The following is a 27519-nucleotide window of genomic DNA, read 5'->3' as shown; positions in this document are numbered from 1 at the left end:
GCCTTGGGTAACAAAGTATAATGAATGGAAGTGCTAAGGACTGGCTCCTAGCCTTCAGGAGCTATAAATGGAGTGCTCCCTGGGGCTCCCCCATAGTTCCTTCCAGGCTAAGGATTGCCCTCAGGATCCAGGGACACCCCCACACACACACACATACATACATACACACACACATCTGGGTGGCAGGAACCGTGTGAGGCTTGGCGCAACCAGAACCCTGGCTACCCACCCCTCCTGCCCCACAGGGCTGCCCGCCATGGAGGTCCGTATCAATGTCTCGAGGCAGCAGGTGGAGAAGGTGTTTGGGCTGGAGGAGTACTGGTGTCAGTGTGTGGCGTGGAGCTCCTCAGGCACCACCAAGAGTCAGAAGGCCTACATCCGCATTGCCTGTGAGTCTAGGACCTGGCACTTGGTCAGGGGTGGCCGGAGGGTATCACCAGGGATAAGGGTCTGGTCAAGAAAACTTCACGTCCTGCCTGATGGGTGGAGAAAAATACCTCTGCACACTGCCAAGGCACTCCCATGTCCTCCTAGTCACTTGGCACTTTCTCTTGCCATGTGCTGTGGCCCCTGTGGGACCAGGGGACAGGGCCAGCTGGGCTGAGCCAGCATGAACCACTCAGGCCAGAGGACACTCTTGCTCTTCTCCCAGATTTGCGCAAGAACTTCGAGCAGGAGCCGCTGGCCAAGGAGGTATCCCTGGAGCAGGGCATCGTGCTGCCCTGCCGTCCACCGGAGGGCATCCCCCCGGCTGAGGTGAGAGGGGCTCTGGTACCTGCTCCACAGGTGGGTAGGGCTCCCAGGTCTTGGGTCTTGCCTGCCCTGACACCCCCAGGTAGGGCCAGCTGGGTGGGCAGTGCAGTGGCATGGCTCCCTCCCCCAGGTGGAGTGGCTCCGGAACGAGGACCTGGTGGACCCGTCCCTGGACCCCAATGTGTACATCACAAGGGAGCACAGCCTGGTGGTGCGACAGGCCCGCCTGGCCGACACGGCCAACTACACCTGCGTGGCCAAGAACATCGTAGCGCGTCGCCGCAGCGCCTCAGCTGCTGTCATCGTCTACGGTGGGCCCCAGTGCTGGTGGGGCAGAAGGGCTCCCAGGCATAGGGAGATGGGTCGACGATGTGTGGGTGGCTCCCCATGGAGCCAGGACCCAGTGGACCAGGTTGTGGCCTCACTGGGAAGGACAGGGAGAGGGCTTGCTGTGGCTGTCCGGGAGCTGAGGGGTGTATCTGGACAGAGAGGTGGGACAGGTTGGTGGTCCTCTGCGCCTAAACCATCCGTCGGGTTACCTGTGGGCAAGGGACATTGTGCAGACGGAGATGAGGGCACAGGATGGGAGTCTAGGAAAGGTGACAGGCCACGGCCCATGCTCCTGAGTCCCAGGTGTGGAAAGTAGAGTGTTCCAGGCACCCTAGGAGCAGACAGAGGGGGCGGGTGCAGGAGTTGCCTTCATGAAAAACTGGGGTCTGGGCTGAAGGAGCATGGGAGCTGCCACGAGGGCTGGCTGCCCCCAGCGCTTGCCGAGCCTGCTGGGAGAAGGGGCTGTGGCACAGGTACTGTCAGGCCCTGGGGGCCAGCATAGGCTCCCCTCCAGGGCTTCTTTACCAGCACAGCCACAGCCTGCCCATTTCCAGCTTACGGCCCCTCTGCCCTCCTGCCCCCTGGCCCCTGGGCCAGCGTATCTGAGGAAGCCCCCGCTCCCTGACCCCAGTCCTTCTCTGTCCGGCCAGTGAACGGTGGGTGGTCGACGTGGACCGAGTGGTCCGTCTGCAGCGCCAGCTGTGGGCGCGGCTGGCAGAAACGGAGCCGGAGCTGCACCAACCCGGCGCCTCTCAACGGGGGTGCCTTCTGTGAGGGGCAGAATGTCCAGAAAACAGCCTGCGCCACCCTGTGCCCAGGTACCAGCGGCCGCTGCCTCCCACATCGCTCCTCACCACGCCATCTCCGTGCCCTGGCTCCATTGTGCCCACCAGCCTGCCCCCCATGGCTCCATCCCACCCGCCCACACACAGGGCTAGGCTCAGTCCAAAGCTGGGATGGGGTTTAATGTGATTGGGGGCAGGGTTTGGTCTGTGTCCAGGCTAGGCTTTGGTAGAGGGGTTGAGTCAGAGAGTCTGAGGTACAATTAGGACAGGTATAGACAGAGTGGGTCAGGGGCAGGGCACTGCCTGAGGCTACAGAACCACCTATGTCTGGAATCACAGCGTCATGTGTGACCAAGCACCCTTGTTGCCCCAGGGCCCGGACGGCCCCATAGTGTGGATAGAACAAAGCAGGCCCAGCATCCCGTCATTAGCATGCATCATTTAGGCCAGCTGGACACCAGAGGGTGTGCTCCTTACCACACAGCATTGCACCTAGGTCTGGATGCCCAGCAGGGCCGCACTGGCAAACTACCTAGGCTGCTGCTCGGGCTGACTGCACCATCTCCTCTCTGTTCCTGTCTGTCTCTCGTCTAGTGGATGGCAGCTGGAGCCCATGGAGCAAGTGGTCGGCCTGTGGGCTCGACTGCACCCACTGGCGGAGTCGTGAGTGTTCTGACCCAGCACCCCGCAATGGAGGCGAGGAGTGCCGGGGCACTGACCTGGATACCCGAAATTGCACCAGCGATCTCTGTGTGCACAGTGAGTCCTCTCTGCCCCAGGAGTCCTCTGGATTTTGCCAGTTTTGGCCCTGACCAGCCCCAGGAGGTGATGGCTAAGGGAGTCAGTCCCCTGCCACAGGCTGTACCCGGTCTCCAAAATTTAGGACCTTCAGGAACTCCGCATCCCTAACATACCCACACTTGTGCCCATGTATACCCTAATATCTCTCTCACCTCTGCTGAAACATGCATACATGTGAACCTTTCCCATGTACCCCAGATGCCTGGATCCCCCTCCTCTCTGCAGCTTCACCTCCACGGAGTCCCCGAAGTGCACACAAAAGTCCTGTGGGGATGCCAGTCTTGTGAGGCCTGTTAATTACAAGGCCATAACTAACAATTAAAGATCTCTGTTGGATTTTTTTCTCTAGAACACACCCTCCCCCATTCTTTCAATTAAAAACCTAATTATCTGTGTCAATTCCTTTCTGATGGACATTTCTCCCATTACATAAAGCCCTTCTAAAATCAATATAGCTTCCTCCGAGCAATCACCCCCATAGTGATTCTGGCCCAGGGACATGGCTAGGAACCAGATTAGCAGGCCCCTCCACCCCCAGGAAGCAGAACCCCTACTTTGGAGATCCCAGGAGCTGCCTCCCAGTCCCAGCTGCCCTGGGCCCCAGAAGAATAGGTGCAGCCTAGCAGCTCAATAGGGCTGTCTGGGGAAGTGTATCTTCCCCTCTTCCATCCTCCAGTAGCAGCAACCTCTCAGACTGAACGAGCAGTGAGAGATGTGATTTGCCCAGAGTGACACAGCAAGGTGGTGGCAGATGCAGGGCTGAGATGCGCACATGCTGACTCCATGCTCCCTGCCACCAGCATCCGAAGCCCCGCTAGTGCTGATGCCCAAGGAGTGAGCGCCTCATCCTCCTGGGGTGTAGACTGCTGACCTCTCCTTCCTGGCCTCCTGCACCCTGCCCCTCCCAAGGCCGCGCTCTTTCCCGCAGCTGCTTCCAGGCCTGAGGATGTGGCCCTCTATGTGGGCCTCATTGCTGTGGCTGTATGCCTCCTCCTGCTGCTGCTTGTCCTCATCCTTGTTTATTGCCGAAAGAAGGAAGGGCTAGACTCAGATGTGGCTGATTCGTCCATCCTCACCTCAGGCTTCCAACCCGTCAGCATCAAGCCCAGCAAAGCAGGTGAGGTGTCCCCTCACTCCTAGCATCCCTGCCAGGCCCCCACACCAAGAATTACCCAACAGGTCACCTCAGTGCCACCCCCTGAGTCTATCTTTACCCTTGCAGACAATCCCCATCTGCTCACCATCCAGCCAGACCTCAGCACCACCACCACCACCTGCCAGGGCAGTCTGTGTCCCCGGCAGGACGGGACAAGCCCCAAGTTCCAGCTCGCCAATGGGCACCTGCTCAGCCCACTGAGTGGTGGGCGCCACACACTGCACCACAGCTCGCCCACCTCTGAGGCCGAGGACTTCGTTTCCCGCCTCTCTACTCAGAACTACTTCCGCTCCCTTCCCCGCGGCACCAGCAACATGACCTATGGGACCTTCAACTTCCTCGGGGGCCGGCTGATGATCCCTAATACAGGTGGGAAGGACCCCAGAGTGCCCTGGGGAGCTCTAAGAGGCAAAATTAGCTTTTGTGTCCCTCCTAGGGGAGGACAAGACAGCTCTGATGTTTGTCCTGTGCTGCTCAGCCTCACCCCGAGTGCTGAGCCAGGCCAGCAAGGAAAGGGGATAGGGTTTTGGAGAGAATCCAGTCATGGCTGGCAGTGGGGCCAGCACAGAGGTCAGAGTGTCTCCCTTCTGTTACCTTTCCGCACAGGACTACTGTCCATTCATTTATGCGGTCAGCCAGCCTGTGTGTGCCAGACTCTGTTGGGCCCTGAGCCCAGAGGTAGGACAGGTGCCAGCCCCAAGGAGCTGGCCAACTAGTGGAGACGTGGCAAAGGACAAATGCCTAGACAGGAGGCCATCCACCTACCACCTCATGGAAACCCTACTGACAGGGTCCATGACAGGGAATCCATAGACCCCTTCCATAGTCATCTTCTGAGGAAGATGTTCTCACTCTGAAATTCTCTATTCCCTCAGGTCAGGTGACCCCACATGCCCTTGATTTTCTTGCCCCTCTCCAGCTGCTCCTGGTGCTTCTTCCCTTAATGTAGGTGTTCCTCAGAGCTCCTGCCTGGCACCCTCTTGCAGAGCACTCTCGCCTACTCCATGGCTTTAATCGCCATGTCTGTGCAGATAACTCCCACTCCTCCATCCCCAGCCACATTTCTCCTGGGCGACAGAATCATACACCCAGCTGCCTCCTGGGCAGCTCCATCTGGATGTCTCACAGCACCTCAGATTCCTGTGGTGCCTAAAACAGCACTGTCTCCCACCCTCCCCCAGAACCTCCTGTTTCCTGGCTTTCCTCACCTCAGGGACAGCGGAGTCAAGTTGTTCAAGCCAGAAACTGGAGGTCACCTTGACCTCCTAACTCTTTATCACTTGCTCTCTACAACAGCTTTAGTCAGTCACACACCAATCCCATCATTCTTCCTCCTCAAATGTTCCTGCATCCTCCTAGTTCTCTTTCCCACCACCTTTTTGGCTCAGGCAATCATACCTACCTCTCATCTGGTTCAAGGCAACAAGCATTCACCCAGTGAAGCCAGACTTAATCATGTCCTTCCCCTTCTTGAACTCTTTTCGGGGCTCCCCATGCCCCAAAGCCCATGGGACAGGGCCACAGTGACCTGTCTGTTCCCTCCCATCCAGGTGCCATACCCTTCTATGCACTCTTTCCCTGCACATGGCAGTCCCGGTGGGCTCTCAGCACTTCAAGCACACTATGACTTCCCTTTGCATACATGGGTCCCTCTGCCCCCATTCACTGACTTATCTACTACTTCTCATTCAGGTCTTGGCCTGGCAGCTCTCCCTCTCTGGGCCTCAGGTCCTCCTCACAGGGTTGCTAGGATGATGAGGTGAGATGGTCCAAGTTAAGCTCAGAAAGGACAGGCGCACAGTGGGCACTCAGGGACCATCAGCCTTTCATTCCCTCTGGAGCAGGGGGGCTGCCACTCCTCCCTGCTCTCCGCCAGCACCCTTTACTACCATCCACTTGTCTTTCTACCCACCGAGCTGAGTGCCTTAGGAGAGCAGGTCCCCTAGTTTTTCCTCACTGCCCTGAGTACCAGACATTAGCATCCACTGAATGTGTAAGTATGTATACCTCTGCCACAGAGAGCATTCACACACATGGATCTCTGGGACTGTCACCAACACTGGCAGCCAGTACCAGGAGGCAGCATAGAGCTGGTGAAGGGAGCAGTAGCTGTAAATATGCCATCAATGGCTTCCCTCTCCTGGGCGTCAGTTTCTGGGAAGTAGTGATATTCCAACCAACCCACCTCAGGGTTCATGCCAGAGCATAAACATAAGCTTTTGGACTTGGTCATAGAATTCCTTCCTCTCCCCAGTCACGTGCCCCTGAAGTCCCTCCTAATGTAGGCACCCCTGTCCTAAAAGAGCAGGAAGGTGGAACAGGATCACTCCTTGCCATTCCCAGAGGAACTCTGCAGCCCTTGTCCCTCGTCCTCCCCCCTTGAACCACTCCTCACTAAGCAGTCATTTCTGATGCTGCCTGCAAGACATTGGGACAGAGGTGAACCCACCAGACAAGAGGACATGTGTGCAATGGCTCCCAAACCAGGGAGGTCTACCCAACCCAGCAAGGTAACAACCACAACTAACAACCAGAGCAACAACCAGGAGCAGAGTCATGGTGGCTGAGAATGGCAATCCCCAAAGATGAGCAGGGCCAATGGAGAGAAGGAAAACTTGAGCAGAGCAGGAGGGTAGGGCACCCAGGCAGAGGTATGCTCAGGAGAGTAGCTTCAGAATGGTCAAGTGTACAGTACACTCTGGGCTGAAAAAGCTGCTGGAAAGGCAGTGGGGGCCAGAGGTGAGGGCCTTAAATGCCAGACCAGGAAGCCGGGCCTTATGCTGGAGTCAGGGAAAGTTTTAAGCAGGGAGTGCCCTGGTCTTACCCAGTGCCTTTTGGGTGACAGGTCAGGTAGGTATAGCATACCTGGCACCTTTTTGTTCCATAGTTTTCTGTGCCCAGGCCAACGAGGCATGCTTTTTCACCTGAGCTCCCTCAGCCTCTCTTGGGACCACCAGAACTCAGCTTCATGCCTGTGTAGGTAGATGGACAGCCTGGCAGTCCCTGTGGCACCTCTGTCCCCTTGTCCAGGCTGGCACAGTCTTCAAAGGAAGGCTCCTGCAGGGGCTGGCAGAAGGGAGTGTTTTGTATCTTTGCAGCACTGATAAACCTCAACCCTCCTCCTATTCTGTCACAGGGATCAGCCTCCTCATCCCCCCAGATGCCATACCCCGAGGAAAGATCTACGAGATCTACCTCACGCTGCACAAGCCAGAGGACGTGAGGTGTGGGCGTGGGCCCTGTTGCTGGGGCTGGGCAGGTCACCATGACACCCCAGCCCATCTACGGTCCAACTTGGGAGGGTAGGGAAAACTACCCATAAAGCTCCACCCAGCTCTGGGGCCCTGACCATGGGATGCCACTACCCTGCCCCAGCCAGCTCCCAGGACAGCCCACTGATGCCTTTCCCTCCCCACCTATATTTCCCCACTTGAGGTTGCCCCTAGCTGGCTGTCAGACCCTGCTGAGTCCCATCGTTAGCTGCGGGCCCCCTGGAGTCCTGCTCACCAGGCCAGTCATCCTCGCCATGGACCACTGTGGGGAGCCCTGCCCAGAGAGCTGGAGCCTGCGCCTCAAAAAGCAGTCCTGTGAGGGCAGCTGGGAGGTGAGGAGGAACAGCCCCAGGCCACCCACCTGAGCACTGGGGGATTCAGAGTGGAGCCTGGGGTTCCCACCTGGCCTTTGAGAGCCACCCTCTCCCCAGCCTGGCCACTCCTCAGAGTTGTTGGCCAGGAGCTGACCCATCGGGCCCTGCCCACAGGATGTGCTGCACCTGGGTGAGGAAGCGCCCTCCCACCTCTACTACTGCCAGCTGGAGGCTGGCGCCTGCTATGTCTTCACTGAACAACTGGGTCGCTTTGCCCTGGTGGGAGAGGCCCTCAGCGTAGCCGCAACCAAGCGCCTCAAGCTGCTTCTGTTTGCCCCCGTGGCCTGCACCTCCCTTGAGTACAACATCAGAGTCTACTGCCTACACGACACCCATGACGCACTCAAGGTATCACTCGCCCCCATCCTGCCACAGGGAGGCCACATGCCACCGTCCCCCTCCCCTCAGCATTGAGGGCTCACCACCCCCTTCTGGAAGAGGGTGACATGGGGAAGGGTGCTCCGGCCCCAGGGATTAGCTGACTGCCTGGATTGCACTGCAGGAGGTGGTACAGCTGGAGAAGCAGCTGGGGGGACAGCTGATCCAGGAGCCTCGAGTCCTGCACTTCAAGGACAGTTACCACAACCTGCGTTTGTCCATCCATGATGTGCCCAGCTCCCTATGGAAGAGCAAGCTCCTCGTCAGCTACCAGGTGAGGGCGCTCAGGGTGCCTGGAGGGGGCACCCCTAACGCTGAGCACACCTGATGCAGCCTCTCCGCCCATCCCCTCAGGAGATCCCCTTTTATCATATCTGGAATGGCACGCAGCAGTACCTGCACTGCGCCTTCACCTTGGAGCGAGTCAGCCCCAGCACCAGTGACCTGGCCTGCAAGGTGTGGGTGTGGCAAGTAGAAGGCGATGGGCAGAGTTTCAATATCAACTTCAACATCACCAAGGTGGGCAGAAGGGGGCATCGGCACTGCAGAAATGTGCCAACCCCTCCCCCCACCCCCCCATCCCCACCCCCCGCCCCATACCTGGCCTATCCTGGCTTATCTGGCCCCCAAGCCCAACCCCACCTCCTCCTAGAAACTGCTTAGCTGCTTCCTCCAAGTCTTCAGGGAGAGAGATGCAGATGCAGACAGACAGATGCAATCACAATCTGACTTGGGTTGGAGATTGAAGAGGATGTAGGAGCAGCAGCAGGGAGAGAGAAAGCCACCTGGGGGCCCTGGGGCTAAGGAGGAGGAACTTTGTACAGTACCTAGAAGAATGAGTAAGAGACAGCAGTGAGGGAAAGGGGGCTTCTGGCAGTGGGAACTGAGTGGGGAGGACAAAGGCAGTGAGTGGAATACAGTGAGTTCTCTGAATGGTCAGTAGGGGTGACTTGGGGAGGGATGATGGGAAGAGAGGAGAATGAGGCTAGACAGCTCCTCTGCTCACTGGCCATGTGCCTTTGGGCAGGTCACCATACCTCTGAGCCTTGAGACCCTCTAAGCTCTAGTGAGCAGGGCGCTGGCATACCAGGGGTGCCTGGGAAACAGTGGCTGTGCTACCCCCATGCCCTGAGATGGTTTGGGTGCTCCCCCAGCAGGAGGTGGCAGTGGGCCTGGGCCATGAAAGTTCTAACAGGCGCCTCCACACCTCCCCACCTCCAGGACACAAGATTTGCTGAGCTGCTGGCTCTGGAGAGTGAAGGGGGGGTCCCAGCCCTAGTGGGCCCCAGTGCCTTCAAGATCCCCTTCCTCATTCGGCAAAAGATCATTACCAGCCTCGACCCGCCCTGTAGCCGGGGTGCCGACTGGCGGACTCTGGCCCAGAAACTCCACCTGGACAGGTGGGTAGGAGATGAGCAGGGAGGGGCTGTGAAGGCCCCCCCCTGCAGTCCATCCTGGTGCAGTGGGTCGGGTAGGGTGGATAGGAAGCTCTCTGGGGCTTGCACCTCATCTACCAGCAGCCAATGCGTCCAGTACGCTTGGCTGAGGGGAGGTCCTGTCCTTGGGTGGGCTGAGAGGCAGAAGGGTGCAACCTGGGGTGAGGCAGGGCTGCTGACTGGCTCCTGTCCCCTCCCTTCCACAGCCATCTCAGCTTCTTTGCCTCCAAGCCCAGCCCCACAGCCATGATTCTCAACCTGTGGGAGGCGCGGCACTTCCCCAATGGCAACCTCAGCCAGCTGGCTGCAGCAGTAGCCGGACTGGGCCAGCCAGACGCTGGCCTCTTCACGGTGTCAGAGGCAGAGTGCTAAGGCCAGCCAGGCCTACAATGCCTACACTCTCACCAGCTTTGGCACCCGCCAGGGACGGGTAGAGGCCAGATGGGGCCCTTCCCCCACACTCAGGGGGAACTGTGTGGACAGGCCCCCTCCTGGCAGACACTGTCCCTTAACACTGGCCCTTCAGACCTTGCCCACACTTCCACCCCTCCAAGGCCTGCTGGGACTGCCACCTGCTCTGACCCTGCCCCAGAGGTGGGCAGTGCCTAGAGCCCAAGCCAGGCCCAGCCCATCTGTGTGTGTGTATGTGCTTGTGATGCTACCTCTCCTCCTGCCCCTGGCCAGGAGGCCGCATACACACGGGCATGCACGCACACACTGGGCTTGGGACATGGCCACCAGAGCTCCTGCCTGAGCTGGACCTTATGCAAACATTTCTGTGCCTGCCAGGTAGGGGTGCATCTGAGGGGCCTGGCTCCAAGCCTGTGAGACCAAGGGCCACAGCTGGACAAGGGGTGGCCCCTGGATTCAGGCACACAACCACCACACGGGCATGTGCCTATGCATGTCTCGTGTGCTCATCTCACATACTCCCAGCTCACACACACACATACACACATCTCATGCTGTACACCTGGAGGCCACTCACGTCTCTCACACCCAGTGTCAATCCACATCTGCCTCTCACATGCTGCCCTTCTCCCATCCACCCAGGGACACCCAATGGCTCCTCCCTGATCCTCCCCCTGCCCCTAGCCTGGAGGAGCCCTGCCCAACAGGGCATGTGAATATGCAATGGGAGTCCCGGGCTGGACAATGGCAAGTGTGCGTGCCGTGATATGCCCGTTTCTGGGGCTGGCCAGTTCCCCCATGCGGGACCTGTTGTGTGAAGCTCGTGCCCTGACTCTGTCTTAAGTGCATTCGTGCACTTACACATGGCCTTATGTACACAGCCTTGCCCGGCCGCCGGGGCGCGTAGGGATTTTAGCGGACGTGAATGTAAATAAATTATATATATATATTGCTAACCCGAGTGCTCCTTCTCTCTGGGAAAGCCAGAGGTCAAGGCTAGCGGCCGCAGAAGGGCCACACTTGAGCTATTCTGGGAGTCCTGGGTGGCTAAGGATAGGTGGAACCTGGGCCCTGGTCCAATAAGGGTAGTTCCTGGAGACTTCTTCAAACACGGGCCATCTGGGCAAGGCGGCAGGCAACAGCAGTGACCAGGGCTGCACCTTTGCCGGACCCATCTTCTGACTGCAGGAAGGTGACCACACAGCGAGGGGCCAGCTCCCTCACGGTGGCTGCCACCAGGCTGGAGAAGCTGTGAGGGGGAGGGGCTGAGGTGAGCTCCTGCCAGCCAGACCCCACTGGACCATTCCCCCCTGCCCATCCCAGCACCCAGACTTACTGGGGGTGTAGCTTATAGAGGGTCCCATCCACCCCTATGGACACAGTCAGCTCTTCTAGGCCCCGGTTCTCACGGATCTTCTCCACCACAGCAGCCACACCTGCCCCACAGAGCTGGGCAGCCCGCTGGGACACAGCTTGGCACACCTCCAGGACCATCAGGGCATCATCTGAAGTCAGGGACAGCCCCAGATCTTCCAGGATGGCTCGGACCTGCCTCAGAGCTAGACTGTCACTGGGGACAGGAAGGAATAGAGCACAGAGAGCCAGGGTCCAGCATTAGCTTTCCCACCTTATGACTTCTCCATCCTCCAGAATGGACCTCCCACCAACTAGCATTTTACCCAAAGTGATAGATTTCTTTGGGAGGTAGAAGGAGGCAATAAGGCCTTAGGCACCTTTCAATCTCAGAGAGAAACTTGGTCTTGAAGATGTCCCTGGTCTGAAGGCGCTGGGTCTGCTGGCCCCGGAAAAGAACTCCAAGGCTGGTCAAATGCAAAAGAATGTGGCGGACAATCTCTCCCAGGTACATGCCACTGATCATCTTCTCAAAACTGCATGAAAGCACAAAGGTCAGGAGAATCTACCTGCTACCATAATAGTGACTATCAGCCACCACCAGCTGCCCCTACCCAGTCCTGCCCATACCTCTGCTTGCCAGGGTTGATGGATGCCTGGTCCACACTTGCATCAAAGCAGGTTCTAAGTAAGCCCAGAGACCCATCATCCCCAAAGGCACCCCACTCCATATTGATGCACATCTGCCCTGAGTCCCCAGCTACAGCTGCCACATTCCGAAGCTCTTCCATGTAACAGGCATTGGTGCCAGTCCCTAGAGAGAAGACAGACAGGGTGGAAGCCATTTACTGACATAGATAAGAACCCCCCTCCCCCAATGCCCTCCCCAGACTGAGATGGCAAAATCTGGGCTCATTTCTTACCTCTCCATTTCCCCATAGTCACAACCTGTCCTATGTCCTGGTCTGCCTGCCTTCCTGACATTCCTTCTGCAGACCCTGGCAGCATCAAACCCTTTAGGCCTCTGCTACTTTCCCTACCAGGACCACCATCATGGTATCTTCCATGTTACCCCAGAACACCCCTGGGAGATATGTGAGAGCTCCCCCACTGTCTGCAGTTGAGAGACCCAACCAAGCTCCGTGGGCTACCTTTCCAGATTCTTAGTCAAATTAGCAGGTTCTGGGCCGGAAGCTGGGGACATAGGAATCAGCCATAAGGAGCCCCACAGTGGCCAGACGTTGGGCAATAAGGAGCTAACTCTGATAATGCCTGTATGTACCCAATAAAAGTTGCAAAGAAGAGCATCATGGGAAACTTGAGCACAGCTGAGACTTCTTGCCTAGAGGGTCAGGAAAAGCTACAGAGGGAAAATGATGTTTGGATTTGACCTTGAAGCCAGGAAGCACAGGAAGGAAAGGTGTTCTAGGCAGAAGGCATACCTGGGTAAAGACATCCCCTTCCTCTTCCCAACATACTGTCAGCTCTAGGCAGGTGGTCTCCTAATCAGCCCCACCTGGACTTCCTCTGACTAGTTTATTCACACAGCAATCTAGATACACCTCTCCTGAGCATCTCCCCATTCTAGGCTCTATGTTCAAGAAGCTCCCAGTTTCAAAAGGAGGCTCCCACATATCTCCTGTCCTAGGAGACTGATGCCCAAAGAGCTGTGAGAACCCTCCTCCCCTGCCTAGACAAATTCTGTTTTCCAGTTCCATTCATGTTAGGACCACTTCCTTTGATCTTGGCCTTGTCACCCTGTTGTATAGAGTCAGATTCAGCTCTCCCTGACTGTCACATGCCGTTCTGGGCTTAATCCCCTCTAAATGGTCAGTTTTGAGAAAATGGGTATGTATCCTGTCTTTATGTATAGTCTTCCTGTCCCTTCTAGCCAGAGGAGAAATGCTTAATAAAGTTCAAGGACTACCTGAAGGACCCTCACAGCTCACTCTTTGTCCTCTACCCCTTCTCAGCCTCTACCTAGTTCCAAGCACTGAGTATGTACCATGAGCCAGGCACTGTGCCACACTTTTTTTCCTCACCTCTCACCCTCATGATTCTGGAGACAAGCATTACTATTATCTCTGTCTTAGAAGGAAACTGAGGCTCTGGTGACTTGATCGAGATCATACAGATGGAAGTGGCAAAGCTAGTATTTCCACCCAAATCTGTATGACTACAAAACTCACATTCATTTAATAGAAGGGCAAACTAAGGCTCAGAAAGCTTAAGTGACTGAATCAGTAGCTGAGCTGGGCTAAACAACCAAAGTTCAGACACCCAGCCCAAATGAGTATTGCAGGGCCTAGTTGAGTCAGGCAGGAATGATGCCACATTCCCAAGGCCAGAGGAACTTCCAACCTGAGGAATCAATAGGGGGCAATGAATTAACATGAGGCAGTAGGAGCACAAAAGAACAGGGCCCTCCTCACCAACGATGAGGCCGACCTCACAACGGGGATCCTCATAGCCACAGGACATCATGGTCCCCACCGTGTCATTCACAATGGCAACCACATTCAGCTCCACTGCCTGCACACAAAAGGATGCTGCTAGTTGCTGGGTAACGTGGTTGTCATGGCAACAAGCACTGGACCCAAAGGTCTCTACTGCAGAGAGCCACCCACTCCACCCCCCAGGTCAGGAAGGAGGAGACCCTTTGCTCCCTTCAAGTCTTGCCACATCCCCAAAGCACCCCTGGAGACAGACTCCTCACCTGTCTTCGCCCAATGGCTTCCCGAAGCAGACACACAATGTCTTGACCCTCACAATCTGACGCACTGAAACCCTTTGTCCAATTTAGGAGGATGCCCTGGGGTAGGACAAAGGTGGGGCAGGAAGGTGAAGGTCCCTTGGAATCTCACTCACCCTTTCGTAACCCATCAAAGCATACGATATCCCTCCTTGCCAAGCAGGATTCCATGCTCATTCTGCCCCTTCCTAACTCTCCAGGAGCCTTCCAGTGTAAAGAAACCTATTAATAACCATATGACCTGTGTCTTCTATTATTAGTGCCAGAATGCTCAGATGGTCTGAGAGTCTGGACGTTTTAAGACGGCTGCCCAGAAGGAATGGTCCTTCATAATTGGGTTAGAAATGAACAGAGCTGGTAAAATGAGTGTTGTGTATGAGAAGGGGGAGGAAAGAGAAGGCTCTAAAGTCCAAATGACAAAAAACTCTGCTCCTTTAGAAAGAACTAGCAAGAGTCACTTGAGAGCAAGGAAATTGAGGAATTAGGGACAGACCCTTGTCCATAGGAGATTCATTTGTGTGTTCCAAATATGAGTGAAGGACAAATGGAAAAAAGCCAGAACCCAGACACCTAGACAGGATGGGAGGAGACAAGACAGATAGGCCTTTATTGTGAGAAATGGGTCTTAAATTGTGAATTTAGCAATGGGCTCTCTAGTCTAGGACTATTCTAAGTGTGCTTCCTCTGAGGGAGTGGGCAGGGGGAATTATTTTCCTGCTGTTAGAAAATGACAGCTCTGCCCAAAGTAGGAGCATGCAGAGCAGGTATGAGAATCTTTAGCGGGCACCTGGGTGGTTCAGTCAGTTGAGGGTCCAACTCTTGATTTCGACTGAGGTCATAATCTTGGGGTCATAGGATCTAGCCCTGTGTCAGGCTCCACGCTCAGTAAGGAGTCTGCTTAGGATTCTCTCTCTCTCTCTCTCTCTCCCCCTCTCCCTCTCCCCTTCCCCCCTGTACTCTCTAAAAGAAATAAATCTTTTTTTTTTAATAAAAGGAAAATCTTTGGGGCAGAAGATTCTAAAGGTATTAACTGACACTTCCCCCAACAATATTGCCTTTTATCCCTTTCCCTATATAACCACAGCCAGAATGCTCTGTGCGCATTGTCTCAAAAACAGAAACCAAAGAGTGAGATGACAAATAAGAAAGAGGGTTAATGTGGGGGAGTCCAGATCATAAGTAGCAGCAACACTTCCCTGCTCCCAGAACAAAGACCCCTGGTCTGGGGAAGGGGAGCTGGGGGTACCTCAGAGCCAGGTTTTAGATTTTAGTTTCCTGAGAAAGGTATCCTATGCCTCTGCTTGGGCTATGCCCCTGTGTGGGAAGGGAGGAGACACAAGAGATTTGAGCGATCTGAGGGCAGAGGAGGTCTCTGTCCTCCTTGCCCATGGAAGGGATGGTGAGTTGTCAAGGAGGTGTCAAGAACCAAGTGAGGAAGTGGCTGAGTCCACACAGTTGAGGCCTAGGCATCTCCTGACTTCCTTGAGTGTCTGCATGTACACAGCAAAGGATGCCGTGCAACTGAGAAGGGCCCCTGCCTGGGGAAAGAAGTCCCTAAACTGATTATCATGAAGTTAATCGTCCCCCCACCAAAAAAAAAGAATGTGGGCTCAATACAGAAATTAAGTTCAGTTCTAGAAAATGAACAGAACCGTGTTTCTTTTTGCACACCTGATTTTGCAGTGAGTCCCTCCTGCTTCTCACAATCTTACAAGGAATAATCAAATGGGGTCAGCATGCTTAGCCTAGAGTGGAGCAGACCAGTAGAGAGACACTGCCACATGTCCGATTCCCAAGGGCCACTGTGTAAAAGAAAGCCAAGTACAGAGGCATGTGTCTGAGAGAGGTCAGAGCTGGAGCAGAGCTGAAAACTACACAAAGGCTGGGTGGAGAAGAGAAGACAGTTTTTCAGGAAGAACATAGTGAGCAACTTTAGGAGCAGCAAGCTCCTCACAGGAGGCTTTTTGGCAGAAGTTGGGGGTGTTGAGGAGGAAACTCCTGGGAGCTTGGACCAGAGTATGGGAGGAGCCGTCTCCATGATAAGCATCAGATGTGTGCACTGAGAAGTCTAGCATTCTTGTTGAAGGACATATAGAGGTTTATGCTTAGAGGGTGTTGTGTCTAGATCTGTGCCTGCTGCTCTGCTATTCCAGTCAGGCACCCAAGACCAAGCCAGGCATGAGAGAGACACAGCAAGGTCTGGAAGGGGAAATAGGGCAAAGAAACCAAGCAACTAAGCCCCTTCGAGAGACAGGAACTAATTCTGATCCCCATAGGTTCCCTAGCTCAGTATACCAGGGCTGTGGGGTAGACAGTCAGTGTGTTCCCTCATCAGCACTACTCTGGGCCTACATTGCTCTCAAGTGCCTAGACCTAACCTGGCTCCATTTTCTGCCCATTGGCAGCCCCCATAGGTATCTATAATCTTTTCCATCTCAGGCTTCTTTACAGCCCTGGATTCCAGGCCACTTTACCACACTCCCTTCTGCACACATGTCTGTGAAACTGAGGCTAGGCTGGCTCAGCCCAGTCGTGCTTCTACCCACCTGCATCCCCAGCCCAGGATACTTGAAGCCCTCTTCCCAGCCTCCTGCCCATTCCATGAAGGGTATGAGAGTGAAAAGCCCTTATGGATGGTTTTTCCTGGCCTTCCCTCCCTCACCTGATCAAGGCCAAGCTGCCTGCATGGGAAGGAGAAGGTGAAACCCAGCGGAAGGCTCTGCCCACTCAGGCCCTGCTTCTGCTGGAAGTCCACAATGCAGTCCACGATGTGATCAAAGAGCTGAAGTGTAGGGCAAGTCAGGGGGTGGTCCAATCCTGGCCCTTCCCTGCCCCTGACACCAGGTCCAAGCTGCGGGTACCTGCTGTCCAGAGCCCTGGGCCACATTCTCTGGGATGGAATAGATCTGGTTGGTGATCTTCACACCTTCTGCAGTCACACGCACCAGGAGAACCCGGAAGTTGGTGCCCCCCAGGTCCAGGGCCAGGAAGTCCCCACGCTCTGTGGGACAGAGATCCTCAGTGCCAGGACAAAGCACACACTGTGACCTCCCATATCCCAGCCCCACACTCAGCCCAGCTCCTTACCACTGCCATCAGGCGTGGCCCGGACATAAGTGGGCAACATGCGGAGGGATGATGCCTCCCCTCGGAGCCCCTTGACCATGGCCTCCCGCATCTGTGCCTGCACTGCTGCCAGCTGTTCATGGTTCAATTGGAAAGGTGCCAGGGTCTCTTCCAGCAGGTGCCGGTGAGCAGCCAGGCGGGCAGCCACAGCAGTCACCATTGCCACGCCCCGGCCACCCCCATCCACAGAGGGAATGAAGGAGACATCACATTCGGGGGTTAGGAGCATTACAGTCTCCTGCAGGATGCTGAGAAAACTATGCAAACAGACACAAAGCTGACATTACCTGGCTTGGCACCTGACCCTGAACCCCAGGGCTAGCTGAAACCCTGGGCCTCATTGTTTCAAATCCCTTCAGTTCTAATCCATCTGTACACCAACCGTATGCCCAGTGTCTCCAGTGTTCCTGGGGCCCCCAGAGTCCCCTTCCCTTGCACATCCAAAGAGAAGCATCTTTTCTCTCTTCTTTTTCTGGCCTCCCTTAGTCCCCACCTGACCTTACTCTGCTAGGATGCCACTGGTACCCACTGCCTTGCAACCATGGAACCAGAGTGCCCTCTGGGTCTGTATGGAAAACACACACACATTCTTGCTACCTGCTCACACAGGATTGTGTGTATTTCCAGTACCTGGGGTGTTGCTCAAATACTCGGCCTCCGGTGGCCACAGCAATCTGAAGTATCTGCTGCTCCCGGCTGTGCTGGAGGCGAGAGAGAACAGCAGCCAGGGCGGCAGCACAGAGCCGGGCAGCCCGAGTAAACACAGCTGCACATACATACTGCACGAGCTCAACATCTGAGGCCCCCACGTTCAGGCCCAAGTCCTGCAGGAGAGCATGCACACGGGCTGCCCCAGCCCAGGGGCTGGAGGAACACAGAGTACTGCTGTGGGACTCAAGTAGCCCCAAAGCTCCCTGCCCTCCCCCAGCCCCATGGCTACCTGGGCGACAGAGCATCCTCCCCTCTCCCAAGCCAAGAAGCCCCTTGTCTAAGCTCACTGGCTTTCCTTACTTACTCCTCCATCTCAGCCACGTGCTCCAGGAGGATGCTACCTCGGCTCAGCAGGGCAGGGGAGGTGCAGCCACCAAAGAGGACCCCTCGCTGGGCCAGGTGAACCAACACAAGCCTCACCAGCTCACCCAGGTACAAGCCCCCAATCATCTTCTCAAACCTACAGGTAGGGAAGAATGGCTGGACAGAGCTTTCTTTAATTAAGCCCTTAGCCCACCTGGCCCCAACTCCAAAGGCCCCAAAAGAAGAGTCATTTTCTTTAGGCTCCCCCAGACTATAGGTTCCAGAAGCCAATGGCCTCCCTGGAGATAGGTGGGTATTTATCCAGACCCTGCTGCCCCTTCTGGCTTAAGTATCTATCAGGAATAAGAGAGGGCTAAGGGCTGAAAACTCTGGGTTCTAGGATCTTGAGCCCTTCCTTCTCTGAGCCTGGCCAGCACCCCCCAAGGATGCAACCTGGAAACGCTATGAACAAGCAAGAGGGAGGGGCCTGAGTTCAGGGACAACAGCAAGGAAGGGAGAAGAGTGATAGGGCCTAGAGAAGAAGGTCAGGCCACCTCTGGGCACCAGGATTCAGGGACTCTCGATCCAAAGCATGATCAAAGATGGTCAGCATTGGTCCCAGGACCCCATCATCACCGAAGGAGCCCCACTCAACGCTGACGCAGACACGGCCCCGGTCCTCGTCCAGCACTGCCACATGCCTTGCCTCCTCCATGTAACATGCATTGGTGCCAGTGTCTGGCAGGGATGAATTCATCAGGATCTGACCATCAGGTAGCTGTGCCCCCTCCCCCCCATCATCACAAATAGCCCATGGCTCACCTACAACAAGCCCGACCTCACACGGCCCAACCCCTGGCTCGCAGCCCATCATGGTGCCCACTGTGTCATTCACCACAGCAACCACATCGATGTTGTAGGCCTGGACAATGGAGAGGGCAGAGGTCATGGCTGACCTAGGTGGGCAGAGCGGGGAACCTGGGAGATGGGCAAGACTAAGGCCTTGGCTTTGATGGAGGTGCTCAGAGTCCATGAAACACATGTGTGCTCATGCCCACACATATACTCTAGGTCCTCCCACCCTGTAGAGGATTTTCCTTCCATCCCACACTCCCTCTTGTCTCTTCCACCCTCTACTTAGGCCCTGGGGCTCTCAGAGGCTCCCAAAGTCAGTTATCACCTCCAGAACACCAGTGGTCCCCACAGGACCAAGATGATTGTGAGCAAGCATGGTACCTTGAAGACTGCACTGTAGGTACCTAGCTTCCCAAGCCATCCCCTCTTGACCCTGACTTACCTCCACTAGCATCACTACAGTTAGTCCAGATGGATCCAGATTCACTTTTCTCAGCCATCCAAGTTTTTGCATATATCCTTCTCAGAAAATAGACCTTCCACCCCAGTCCCAACTTATATACTTGGCAAACTCCTCCTTAAAACCCCTGCCCAAGTCCTGATGTGCCCTTCCCAGTGCTACCGGAGTCATTGAAACCACCTTCCTGACAGGGACAATCCTCTGTCAGAATGCTTTCCTACTAGACTGTGAGGTCCTTGAAGACAGGGTCAAGCCTTTTCATCTTTATTTTGCCTTATGGTCCCAAAAATTTATTTGACTTTTCTTAGCCTCAGTCTCCTTACCTATGAAATGGGAGTGGTAGCAACATTTGCCCCAGGGTTAAACTGGATAAAGGATATAAATAGAAAAGGAAAGCAGGCCCAGGCACAGCCTATGTGTGCTGGGCCCAGGCCCAGGCCACACAAGCCACCCTCCCATTACCCCTGCCTCCACTCACCCCATGCCTCTTGATGGCATCTCGCAGCAACTGGACCACATCGTGGCCTTCCACACCACTGCACCTAAAACCTTTGGTCCAGGAAATAAGGGTGCTCTGGGGGCAGAAAAGCTGGGTCACTCCTTCAATAGACTTCATGGAGCTGCAGCTCCACCCACTGTCCCCATGCCCACTCTGTCTCACCCTGTCCAGGCCTGTCTGGTGACAAGGGAAGGAGAAGCTGAACCCAAGTTGTAGACCTTGTTTTCCCACGGGGAGTGCATCCAGGAATTCAGACAGGCAGTGGGCAGCAAAGTCAAAGAGCTGTGGGAGAGATTAGGGGCTCAGCTCTGCCCACAAGAGCCCCAGCCACCCAGCCAGTTCCCAGAGACTAGACAGTGAGCTCTCACCTGCTGACCAGGACCCAGCATCACCTCTGGGGGGATCACAAACTCCTGGCTCCGGGGCTCCATCCTATGCCCCCCAGTGCCCATCAGGGTCACCCACAGAACACGCAGTGAGGCCCCTGTGGCCCCCAGCTCCAGCACCACAAAATCTCCTTGCTCTGGGGCAAACAGGGCACAGAAGGACATGCAGCTGGTGAGACCAAGCCCTCTGCCTCCCAGAGACACCCCCAAGGACTGCAACATCTCATTAGAGATTAGAATTGGGAACCTTAATGGAAAGAGGGATAAGAAACTGTTCCCTCCCCGAGATCAGAACTCTCTCCCTGGGCCTGGCCATCCATCTTAGTCTATGTCACCCACCAGTGCCATGTGGGATGGACCCCACGTATGTGGGCAGCATCCGGACAGCAGAGGCAGGGCTGGCCTGACCCCCCAGTGCCTGCTCCATAGAGTCCAGGAGGCTGGCTTGGATCTGCTGCAGCTGTGTCCCCGTCACCTTGAACTGCTGTAGACACTCCAACACCTGGGGAGAAACAGGCTAATATCCGGGCAAGAGTCCCATTGCCAACCAAATTTTCTGACTCCAACCAGGATTGCCTTACCCAGCCTGCTCCTCCCTTTACCAGTCCAGACCAGCACCTCCCTTGGCTTTCCCAGGGGCTGACTAGAGCCTTGCCTGAGCCTTCTCTGAGCCTTACTGGTCTCCCCAGCACCTACCCAACCCCACTCTTCACCTCTTTACACACCTCGGCTCTCTTGCTGCATACAGCCCATACTTAGTTCCCACATTCTCAGAAGGCGCCTTCCTGAAGGGGAGACTCACCCACCTCCCTCCTCCTACTTCATTTTCTGGCAGCTCCTTATCAGATCCCTATGTCCCCTGCCCCTTCCACTTCTTGGTATTCAGGGTTTAGGGAGACTTCTCTCCTGTCATACCACTGATTTACTCTAGCTGCCCATTTCCCAGAGGTGAGCTGCTCAGTGAGTTGTCACTCATCGAATGAGCAAAAGAGTGAACAAATGTGTGAATAAATTTCAAGTTTAGGCACTTCCCTTTCCCAATCCACTTGACTCTGGAGCCTAAGTAAATTCAGCATCAGAGAACTTGGAGGCCACACCATGGAGGACAGTCCTCCCATTAGTCAACCATCCTTCCTGCAGATATTGAGCCCCGACTAGGGGCCCAACACTATTCTAAGCACTATATGTTGCATAACAAGCTGAGTTCTGTTCTTGTGGAGCTCAGATTTCAGCATAGAGGCAGAAAGGAAGCAAATAAACATATAATATGATTCTGGTCATAATGTTAACTTTTTTTTTTAAGGCAGGAATAGAAGTTTGAGACTGACCAAGGGGAGGAAGAGGTATTTTTGGATATTGGTCCAAAAAGTTCTCCCTGAGGAAGGGAACAAGCCATTTGAAGATCTGGGGAAGAGAATAAAGGGATTTTCTTCAGAGTAAGGGGATGGATTTGAGAGAAGGCTGAGCCAGGGGTGAATCAGAATGATAGGAGAGGTAGGCAGGCAGAAAGCAGAGGATGGGACATCCCAGGTTCTTCTCCACCAGTAGCCCATTGTAGGGGAGCTAAAAGGAGTCCCAGCACTCTACTTCTATGTGGAAACGCTCCCAGAGGACCCTCTGGCCTGACCTTCAAAGAGATGCCAGCAACCTCCCTGGGTTTGCTGGAGTCCCAACCTGAGACTCTATTCTCCTGGGCTTAGCCTTTCCTAGGTCCTCATTGCCTGTCCCACAGGAATTCCATTCCTATGATCCACTGCCCCATACTGGACCCATATCTGTAAAGTAACCACTCAGACATCTGAATAGAGAAGCAGGGGGAGCCAGGGAGAAGAGGCTATTCAGTGAGGGACATGGGGATGACTCAGTTTCACCTCTGCTTTAGAAATAGAGTGGAAAATAGATCCCTAAGGAAGCAAATGATCCTAACTGGAGTGTCAAATGTTCAGTTCCATGTTTACATTATAGGAGATGCTTCTAGCAGCCATGCACACCAGGAAGGGTTATTCCTATGTTATGCTATAAATAAGGAAACTGAGGCTCAGAGAGAGACAGTCATCTGCATAATCAAGCAGCTATTAAGGGATAGAATGGGATTTGAACCCAGATCTGGCTGAAGAGGTGTTTCCACATGAATGGAATTTCACCTGAAATGAACCCAAAGCTGATGAAGGTTGCAGTAAAGAAACCCCATAGGATGAGAAAACTTACATCTGAGTCCTTGCCCTGCCACTTTTCCTGGTTGTGTAGTCCTGGAATAGGACTGAGAAAATAATAATACTCAGAAGCCCTGAGTCCCCAGTGTCAGGGGCCATGTCATTTCTCACTTCTGTGGCCCAGCCGTGAGTTACATGCAAAAGAAATGTTTACAGCAGCATCTGGGGCAGAAACTGGACAAGAGTGAAGTGGGAGAATGAAATGCAGTGAGGGGTGATTCCCCCACAGTTTGGGCAGCAAGCCAAGTCCAGAAGATGTCAGAACAAGCTGGAAAACTAAAGAAACAGCAGGGAACAATTCAAGAACTCTTTCATAGATGCCTCCTCTGTGTAGGTCCTTTATCTCCATTAGCTCACTTAATCCTCCAGGGGGTGGAAGGATTAGACTTTATTTTCCTCCATTTTACTGATGAGGAAACAGACTTACACAAGTGTTTCCTGCTTGATGGTGTGATATGCAAGAGTTTCTAAATCTTAGTCAAGATGACAGAAAAGAGAAACAGTCTGAGCTAACCTGAGGCATATGAACTATGATGCAGAATAACCTCCAAGTTGAGTTCAGCATTGAAATCATCTCTGTGTGCCTGATTGCAGTGGCTATATTGAAGGGAGGGAGATGTGCAGGAGTGACTAGAGAAATAGTGGAAATAGTGGAAGCCTTAAGAATACAGCTTTCGGGATCCCTGGGTGGCGCAGTGGTTTGGCGCCTGCCTTTGGCCCAGGGCGCGATCCTGGAGACCCGGGATCGAGTCCCACGTCGGGCTGATCGGGTGCATGGAGCCTGCTTCTCCCTCTGCCTATGTCTCTGCCTCTCTCTCTCTCTCTCTCTCTTTCTGTGACTATCATAAATAAATAAAAATTAAAAAAAAAAAGAATACAGCTTTCTACCAGAAAACCCCAAGACATTTCTAGACTATGTCAACCCATTCAGGGTAGGGACAGCACCTGTGTAGCAAGGTCGCAAAAGTAATACCTTTGGAACTGAAATACCTCAGCTCAGTCTCCTGTCATGAGTTAAAACTCAAATCGGTTCACCTCTCTATGCCTCCTTTTCCTCAGCTATAAAATGAGAAGATAATCTTCACCTTGCTGTTGTGTGGGGCCACAAAGGAGAGAGCTACTAGATCAGATCTGAAAGGCTTAGTGAGGGACACCTGGGTGGCTCAGCAGTTGAGCGTCTTTGTCTTCAGCTCAGGGCATGATCCTGGAGTCCCAGGATCGAGTCCCACATTGGGCTCCTTGCATAGAGCCTGCTTCTCTCTCTCTGCATCTCTCATGGATAAATTAATAATTTTTTTTTTTTTAAATGAAAGGCTTGGTGAACTAGAAAGGGTTGCATGGCTGAAAGCCCATGGCATCTTCAACTGATCCTGCTCTTGACAGCCTTGAATAGGCCAAACTTACCAGCTCAGAGCTGTTTGAGGGGTAGGGCAAGCCCTCCTGGGAGCAGCCAGGGACTCCTTCCCTGTGCGGCAACCCTATTGGCCCAATGGAGTCCATGTGGTTCCACATTGGAGGGTGGCCACCTGTAGGAAGAAAGGGACAGCCCAAGTGAACCACATAGTCTACAGGCCTGCAGAGGCTGTGGCCCTTAACTTTCTTCCTTCAGAAGGGAACCAGGAAGAAAGCTGTAGGCAGAACTCAGAACCTCTAACCATCAATGATCCTTTAGTAATCAATCAGAAGACCCCCATTTTCCAGAAGCACATGTATTAACAGAGCACTGGGAAGGCTGATTTCTAATCCCAATGTCATTTATTCGTTCTGTCATTCCTTCACCAGTTCCTGATGCCTACTATGACAAATGTTGGAGTACAAAGCAATGTAGGCCTTGCCCTGAGGGATCTCACAGCCTTACCAACAATCACAGTACAGTTGACATGGACAATAATAGAGATGAACCTGCGACTGTGCTTGGGAGTTCAGGGATGTTCTAGAGGTTTGGAACAAAGGGTGTGAGGTAAGAAGGGGCCAAAGAACTGTTAGAAAAGCAGGCAGGCTGGACTACGGATAGCCTTTATACCAAGCTAAGGTGTACAAGTTTCATCCTGAAGAGAGAAGTGGACAGGGATGGATCTGCACTTCAGAGAGGGTTCCACTAGTGGCATAACTTCAGACAGGTCATTTATGACTTCTTTTAATTTCAGTCTCTTCATCTGGGAGGAAATATCTATCTTTACAAGGTTGTTGTGAGAATTAAATGAATTAAGACTCGAAGAATGCTTTGGGAAATGTAATGTGCAACACAATGTGGGTTTTGGAAGGTATAGTGATACAGAATATAAAGACCTCTGTGCTCAGAGTCAAGGACCCAGCTCTCCAAAAAGCACTTAGTACCAGGTCTCCAATGTGGAGGCCTAATTTTCTTCATCTGCCAAATGGGGACCAACATATTTTGAAGAGCTGTGTGGGGCGAATGAAATAATGAGAGCAAAAGAACCTTGCACAGAGTATGCCTTCAGATTTATTTAGTTGAATCCAAATCAAAACTCTATAAGCCTCAATTTCCTCCTCTATAACAGAACAAAAATTCAGTTCCTATGAGGATTAAAGGAGTTTATAGTTCTGGCAATCCTTTGCATACTGTAAAGGACTATAGAAATGTTTGGTTATTTTGCTAATTCAAACTAGAGGTGATATTGCTGTTCCAAGAAGTTCCCAAGGGGGCCTTCACTGATTCAGGTACCTTTCAGGGAAGGCCTCAAGATAGGCAGAAGGCATCTGTCCACTGAACCAGTCTACTTCTCTTCCTATAACAGCAAGACTTCAGGAAAGATACTTTCTCACCCCTGCAACCCCTCCCCACCTTCATGCCCATGAATTTATCCTCCTTATGGTCATCTATGAGCTTCTGACTGCCCCACCCCAGCCTTTTCCTTAGTCCCCACCCTAACCCCACCCTCTATCAAGCAGGCAAAGCCATGAGCATTCTCTTCATTGCAAAATTCTCATCTCTTGGCTTTGACAGCCAGTCTTTCTTGGGCCTCCTTCCTGAGTTTCTCATAATCTTCATAACTTTCTCCTCTCCTCTTAAACATGCCCCACTCCACCCCTGCTTCTGGCCATAGCACACTTCTCCATGTTGCCTTATCTATCATCTTCAAGGTTTGATTAAAACCTCTGTGTCAGGGCTCCCAAATCCCGTCCTGAGCCAAATCCCAAACTCTAATGGTCTCTTAGACATCACTCTCTATATGCTGGAGAGGTTCCTCAAACTCCACAGTCAAAGCCACATTTATTTTCTCCTTCACTCTTCCCCCACGAAACTTTTCCTGTCCTCCACCCTTGCTGGAGGCATAGAAGTTGCTCACTCACACAGCTATTCAGGTGCCTGTCTACCTGTCTACTTCTCTGACCCTCACTTCCTCTATGCAATCAGGTCTCAGGCTGAAAAAGCTAAGAACAGAAAGAGCTCTCCTATATATCACCCCTCTGGTTCCCACTGCCACTGCCCTAAAACTTCTTCCCATCTGATTATTCCAACAACCTCCTATCTGATACTGTCCACCTCCCTGCCCTACCAACTCCAACACATCACCAGAATGTGCAAAAATAGATTTTATCATGCCATTCCCCAGCCCTATCTCCCCTAAGAAAGGAGGTAAACCTTCACATTGTGATATCTCCCATTGCAGAAAAAAAAAAAAAAGGTCTGAAACTCTTTTTTCACAGCATTGTAGACCCTAAGCTTCCTCTCTTGCTACTCCCCCTCATACTCTAGCCACATGACTACAAGTTTTGCCCTGTCTCTTGCTGTCCAGCCTTTGTTTATGGTGTTCCTCAAGTTTGGAACCACTGGGTCTGAGTCATCTGCATCTTCACCCCAGCACAGGGTTTCACATAAGTAGGTGCTAATAGAGCTTTGAAAAATTTGGGGGGAAGGTCCTTAATCAGAGAATTAAGAAATCAGTTTCCAACAAATTTTCTCGAAGTCACACATGCCTAATTTCCAAATCTATCAAACAGGAATGTTAACTTCACAAATGTTATGGGTCTGTTTCAAGGGAAAAATAGAGTAACTGAAGCAATTAAAATTGTAGGAAGGGCCAATGACTACACACAGAGTAAGCTTTCACTCTCCTTTTGAGGCCCAGCTAACTCAATCATTCTTTCATTCATTTACTCTCTTATTCATTCACTCTTCTATCATCTATTCAGTACTTCTACATGCCAGAGACTATGAAGCTTCCCCCAAGAAACCTCAGTATTTATGCTCACAGTAAATGTTCTCATGTCTGCCTCTTTGAGCTGAGCCTGGTGGGGAGAAACATGTCTCCCACATCACTAGATTCCCAGAATCCAGCCAGGGTCTGCACAGGTTTGAGTAACAGTTGGGCTCTTAGCTTAACTCAGCTGCATCAGATACATGAGGTGAGCCATCCTTCTGAAAAAGATCCCAGGGCCCCCTGCCAAGGATGGGAGTTATCATCAAGGACCAGCTGGCATAGTCATTCCAGCCTCTACTCCACTAGCGTGGGCCAAGCTGGAGAGATGGAGGTGAGGGGCTGGGGCCAAAGTAAGCAGGAATTAGAGGAGGGTCTTACCTGGGAGAAGTAGTTGGTTACTTTCCTTAGGCGTGAGCTCTTCTCTCTCAGTGTGAGGCATTCCACTGACCTGGTTTGCATCCAAAAATAAAATGGGTCGCCCGAGTTGTAATGTCCCACCCTCTTTCTTGGACACTACTAACTAGACAACAGTTAATTCAGGAAGGTGCACTTCCTTCTGAGTCTGCCCTAAGAGAAGCACAGGGCAGGCAGGCTATGGTGCAAACTTAAGCAAGATGACTGCAGGAAGCTGGAGCCCTGAACCAGGTCAAGGACCCTAGGACATCCTCTCTGTAATGCTTAGAGCTCCATCCACTTTACAAATACTCAGAGTCTGAGTTTTGAGGTGGTGGCTCACCTCTGGAAAGATGGAGAAGCCTAGCATGAGAGATATACAGTACAATAGACAATTTCCCCAAAATGTTGAAGTACTAATGCGCAAGAAGCAATGTGGTGCACAAGAAGAAGAGATTAACTCTGCCCTAGAGTGGGCAGGGCAATCTGAAGAGCTGAGCTTTGAAGGAAGAATAGCAGTATGCTGGCAGAAGTGATCCTTAACAAAGAGAAGAGCATGTACAAAATCATGGAGCACAAGGGCTCCAAGAGTCCAGTCTTCACGGT

General features: G+C 53.3%; 2 protein-coding genes and 1 long non-coding RNA gene across 11 annotated transcripts in view; 2 read left to right on the top strand and 1 right to left on the bottom strand.

Annotated features, from left to right (window-relative positions):
• The window catches only part of UNC5A (unc-5 netrin receptor A), a 61993-nt gene extending 51341 nt beyond the window's left edge, over positions 1-10652 (top strand). For 3 of the 5 annotated variants that reach the window (XM_072824037.1, XM_072824034.1, XM_072824035.1), the window contains 14 exons: positions 246-389; positions 653-756; positions 884-1064; positions 1734-1901; positions 2463-2627; positions 3598-3786; positions 3892-4194; positions 6962-7049; positions 7261-7429; positions 7586-7819; positions 7974-8123; positions 8204-8368; positions 9071-9249; positions 9492-10652. In XM_072824037.1, coding sequence (XP_072680138.1) covers positions 246-389; positions 653-756; positions 884-1064; positions 1734-1901; positions 2463-2627; positions 3598-3786; positions 3892-4194; positions 6962-7049; positions 7261-7429; positions 7586-7819; positions 7974-8123; positions 8204-8368; positions 9071-9249; positions 9492-9657 — 2405 coding nt within the window. In that variant the 3' untranslated portion in view covers positions 9658-10652. The remainder of the gene's footprint in view (positions 1-245; positions 390-652; positions 757-883; positions 1065-1733; positions 1902-2462; positions 2628-3597; positions 3787-3891; positions 4195-6961; positions 7050-7260; positions 7430-7585; positions 7820-7973; positions 8124-8203; positions 8369-9070; positions 9250-9491) is intronic. The other 2 variants (XM_072824038.1, XM_072824036.1) reach the window with 1 other exon arrangement.
• Positions 1-27511, bottom strand: part of HK3 (hexokinase 3) — a 52640-nt gene extending 25129 nt beyond the window's left edge. The window contains exons 1-21 of one of the 5 annotated variants that reach the window (XM_072824041.1): positions 26899-27509; positions 23759-23880; positions 20481-20658; positions 20124-20278; positions 19918-20037; positions 19735-19830; positions 18764-18863; positions 18496-18679; positions 17943-18098; positions 17558-17791; positions 16889-17184; positions 16663-16802; positions 16464-16583; positions 13766-13861; positions 13482-13581; positions 11680-11863; positions 11430-11585; positions 11033-11266; positions 10654-10945; positions 8492-8676; positions 6691-6891 (exon numbers count right to left, since the gene is read on the bottom strand). In XM_072824041.1, coding sequence (XP_072680142.1) covers positions 10801-10945; positions 11033-11266; positions 11430-11585; positions 11680-11863; positions 13482-13581; positions 13766-13861; positions 16464-16583; positions 16663-16802; positions 16889-17184; positions 17558-17791; positions 17943-18098; positions 18496-18679; positions 18764-18863; positions 19735-19830; positions 19918-20037; positions 20124-20278; positions 20481-20658; positions 23759-23880; positions 26899-26959 — 2877 coding nt within the window. In that variant the 5' untranslated portion in view covers positions 26960-27509 and the 3' untranslated portion in view covers positions 6691-6891; positions 8492-8676; positions 10654-10800. Of the gene's footprint in view, positions 1-2023; positions 6892-8491; positions 8677-10223; positions 10946-11032; positions 11267-11429; positions 11586-11679; positions 11864-13481; positions 13582-13765; positions 13862-16463; positions 16584-16662; positions 16803-16888; positions 17185-17557; positions 17792-17942; positions 18099-18495; positions 18680-18763; positions 18864-19734; positions 19831-19917; positions 20038-20123; positions 20279-20480; positions 20659-23758; positions 23881-26898 lie in introns of those variants that run through there. The other 4 variants (XM_072824043.1, XM_072824044.1, XM_072824040.1 and 1 more) reach the window with 4 other exon arrangements.
• Positions 26879-27519, top strand: part of LOC140632206 (uncharacterized) — a 51373-nt gene continuing 50732 nt past the window's right edge. The window contains exon 1 of the long non-coding RNA XR_012029720.1: positions 26879-27517. This is a non-coding gene — a long non-coding RNA (uncharacterized lncRNA). The remainder of the gene's footprint in view (positions 27518-27519) is intronic.

This window comes from Canis lupus, chromosome 4 (genome assembly GCF_048164855.1).
Source record: "Canis lupus baileyi chromosome 4, mCanLup2.hap1, whole genome shotgun sequence".
Taxonomy (NCBI): Eukaryota; Metazoa; Chordata; class Mammalia; order Carnivora; family Canidae; genus Canis; species Canis lupus.
The sequence above is the reverse complement of the archived record's forward strand: the minus strand, read 5'-3'. Positions and strand labels throughout refer to the sequence as shown.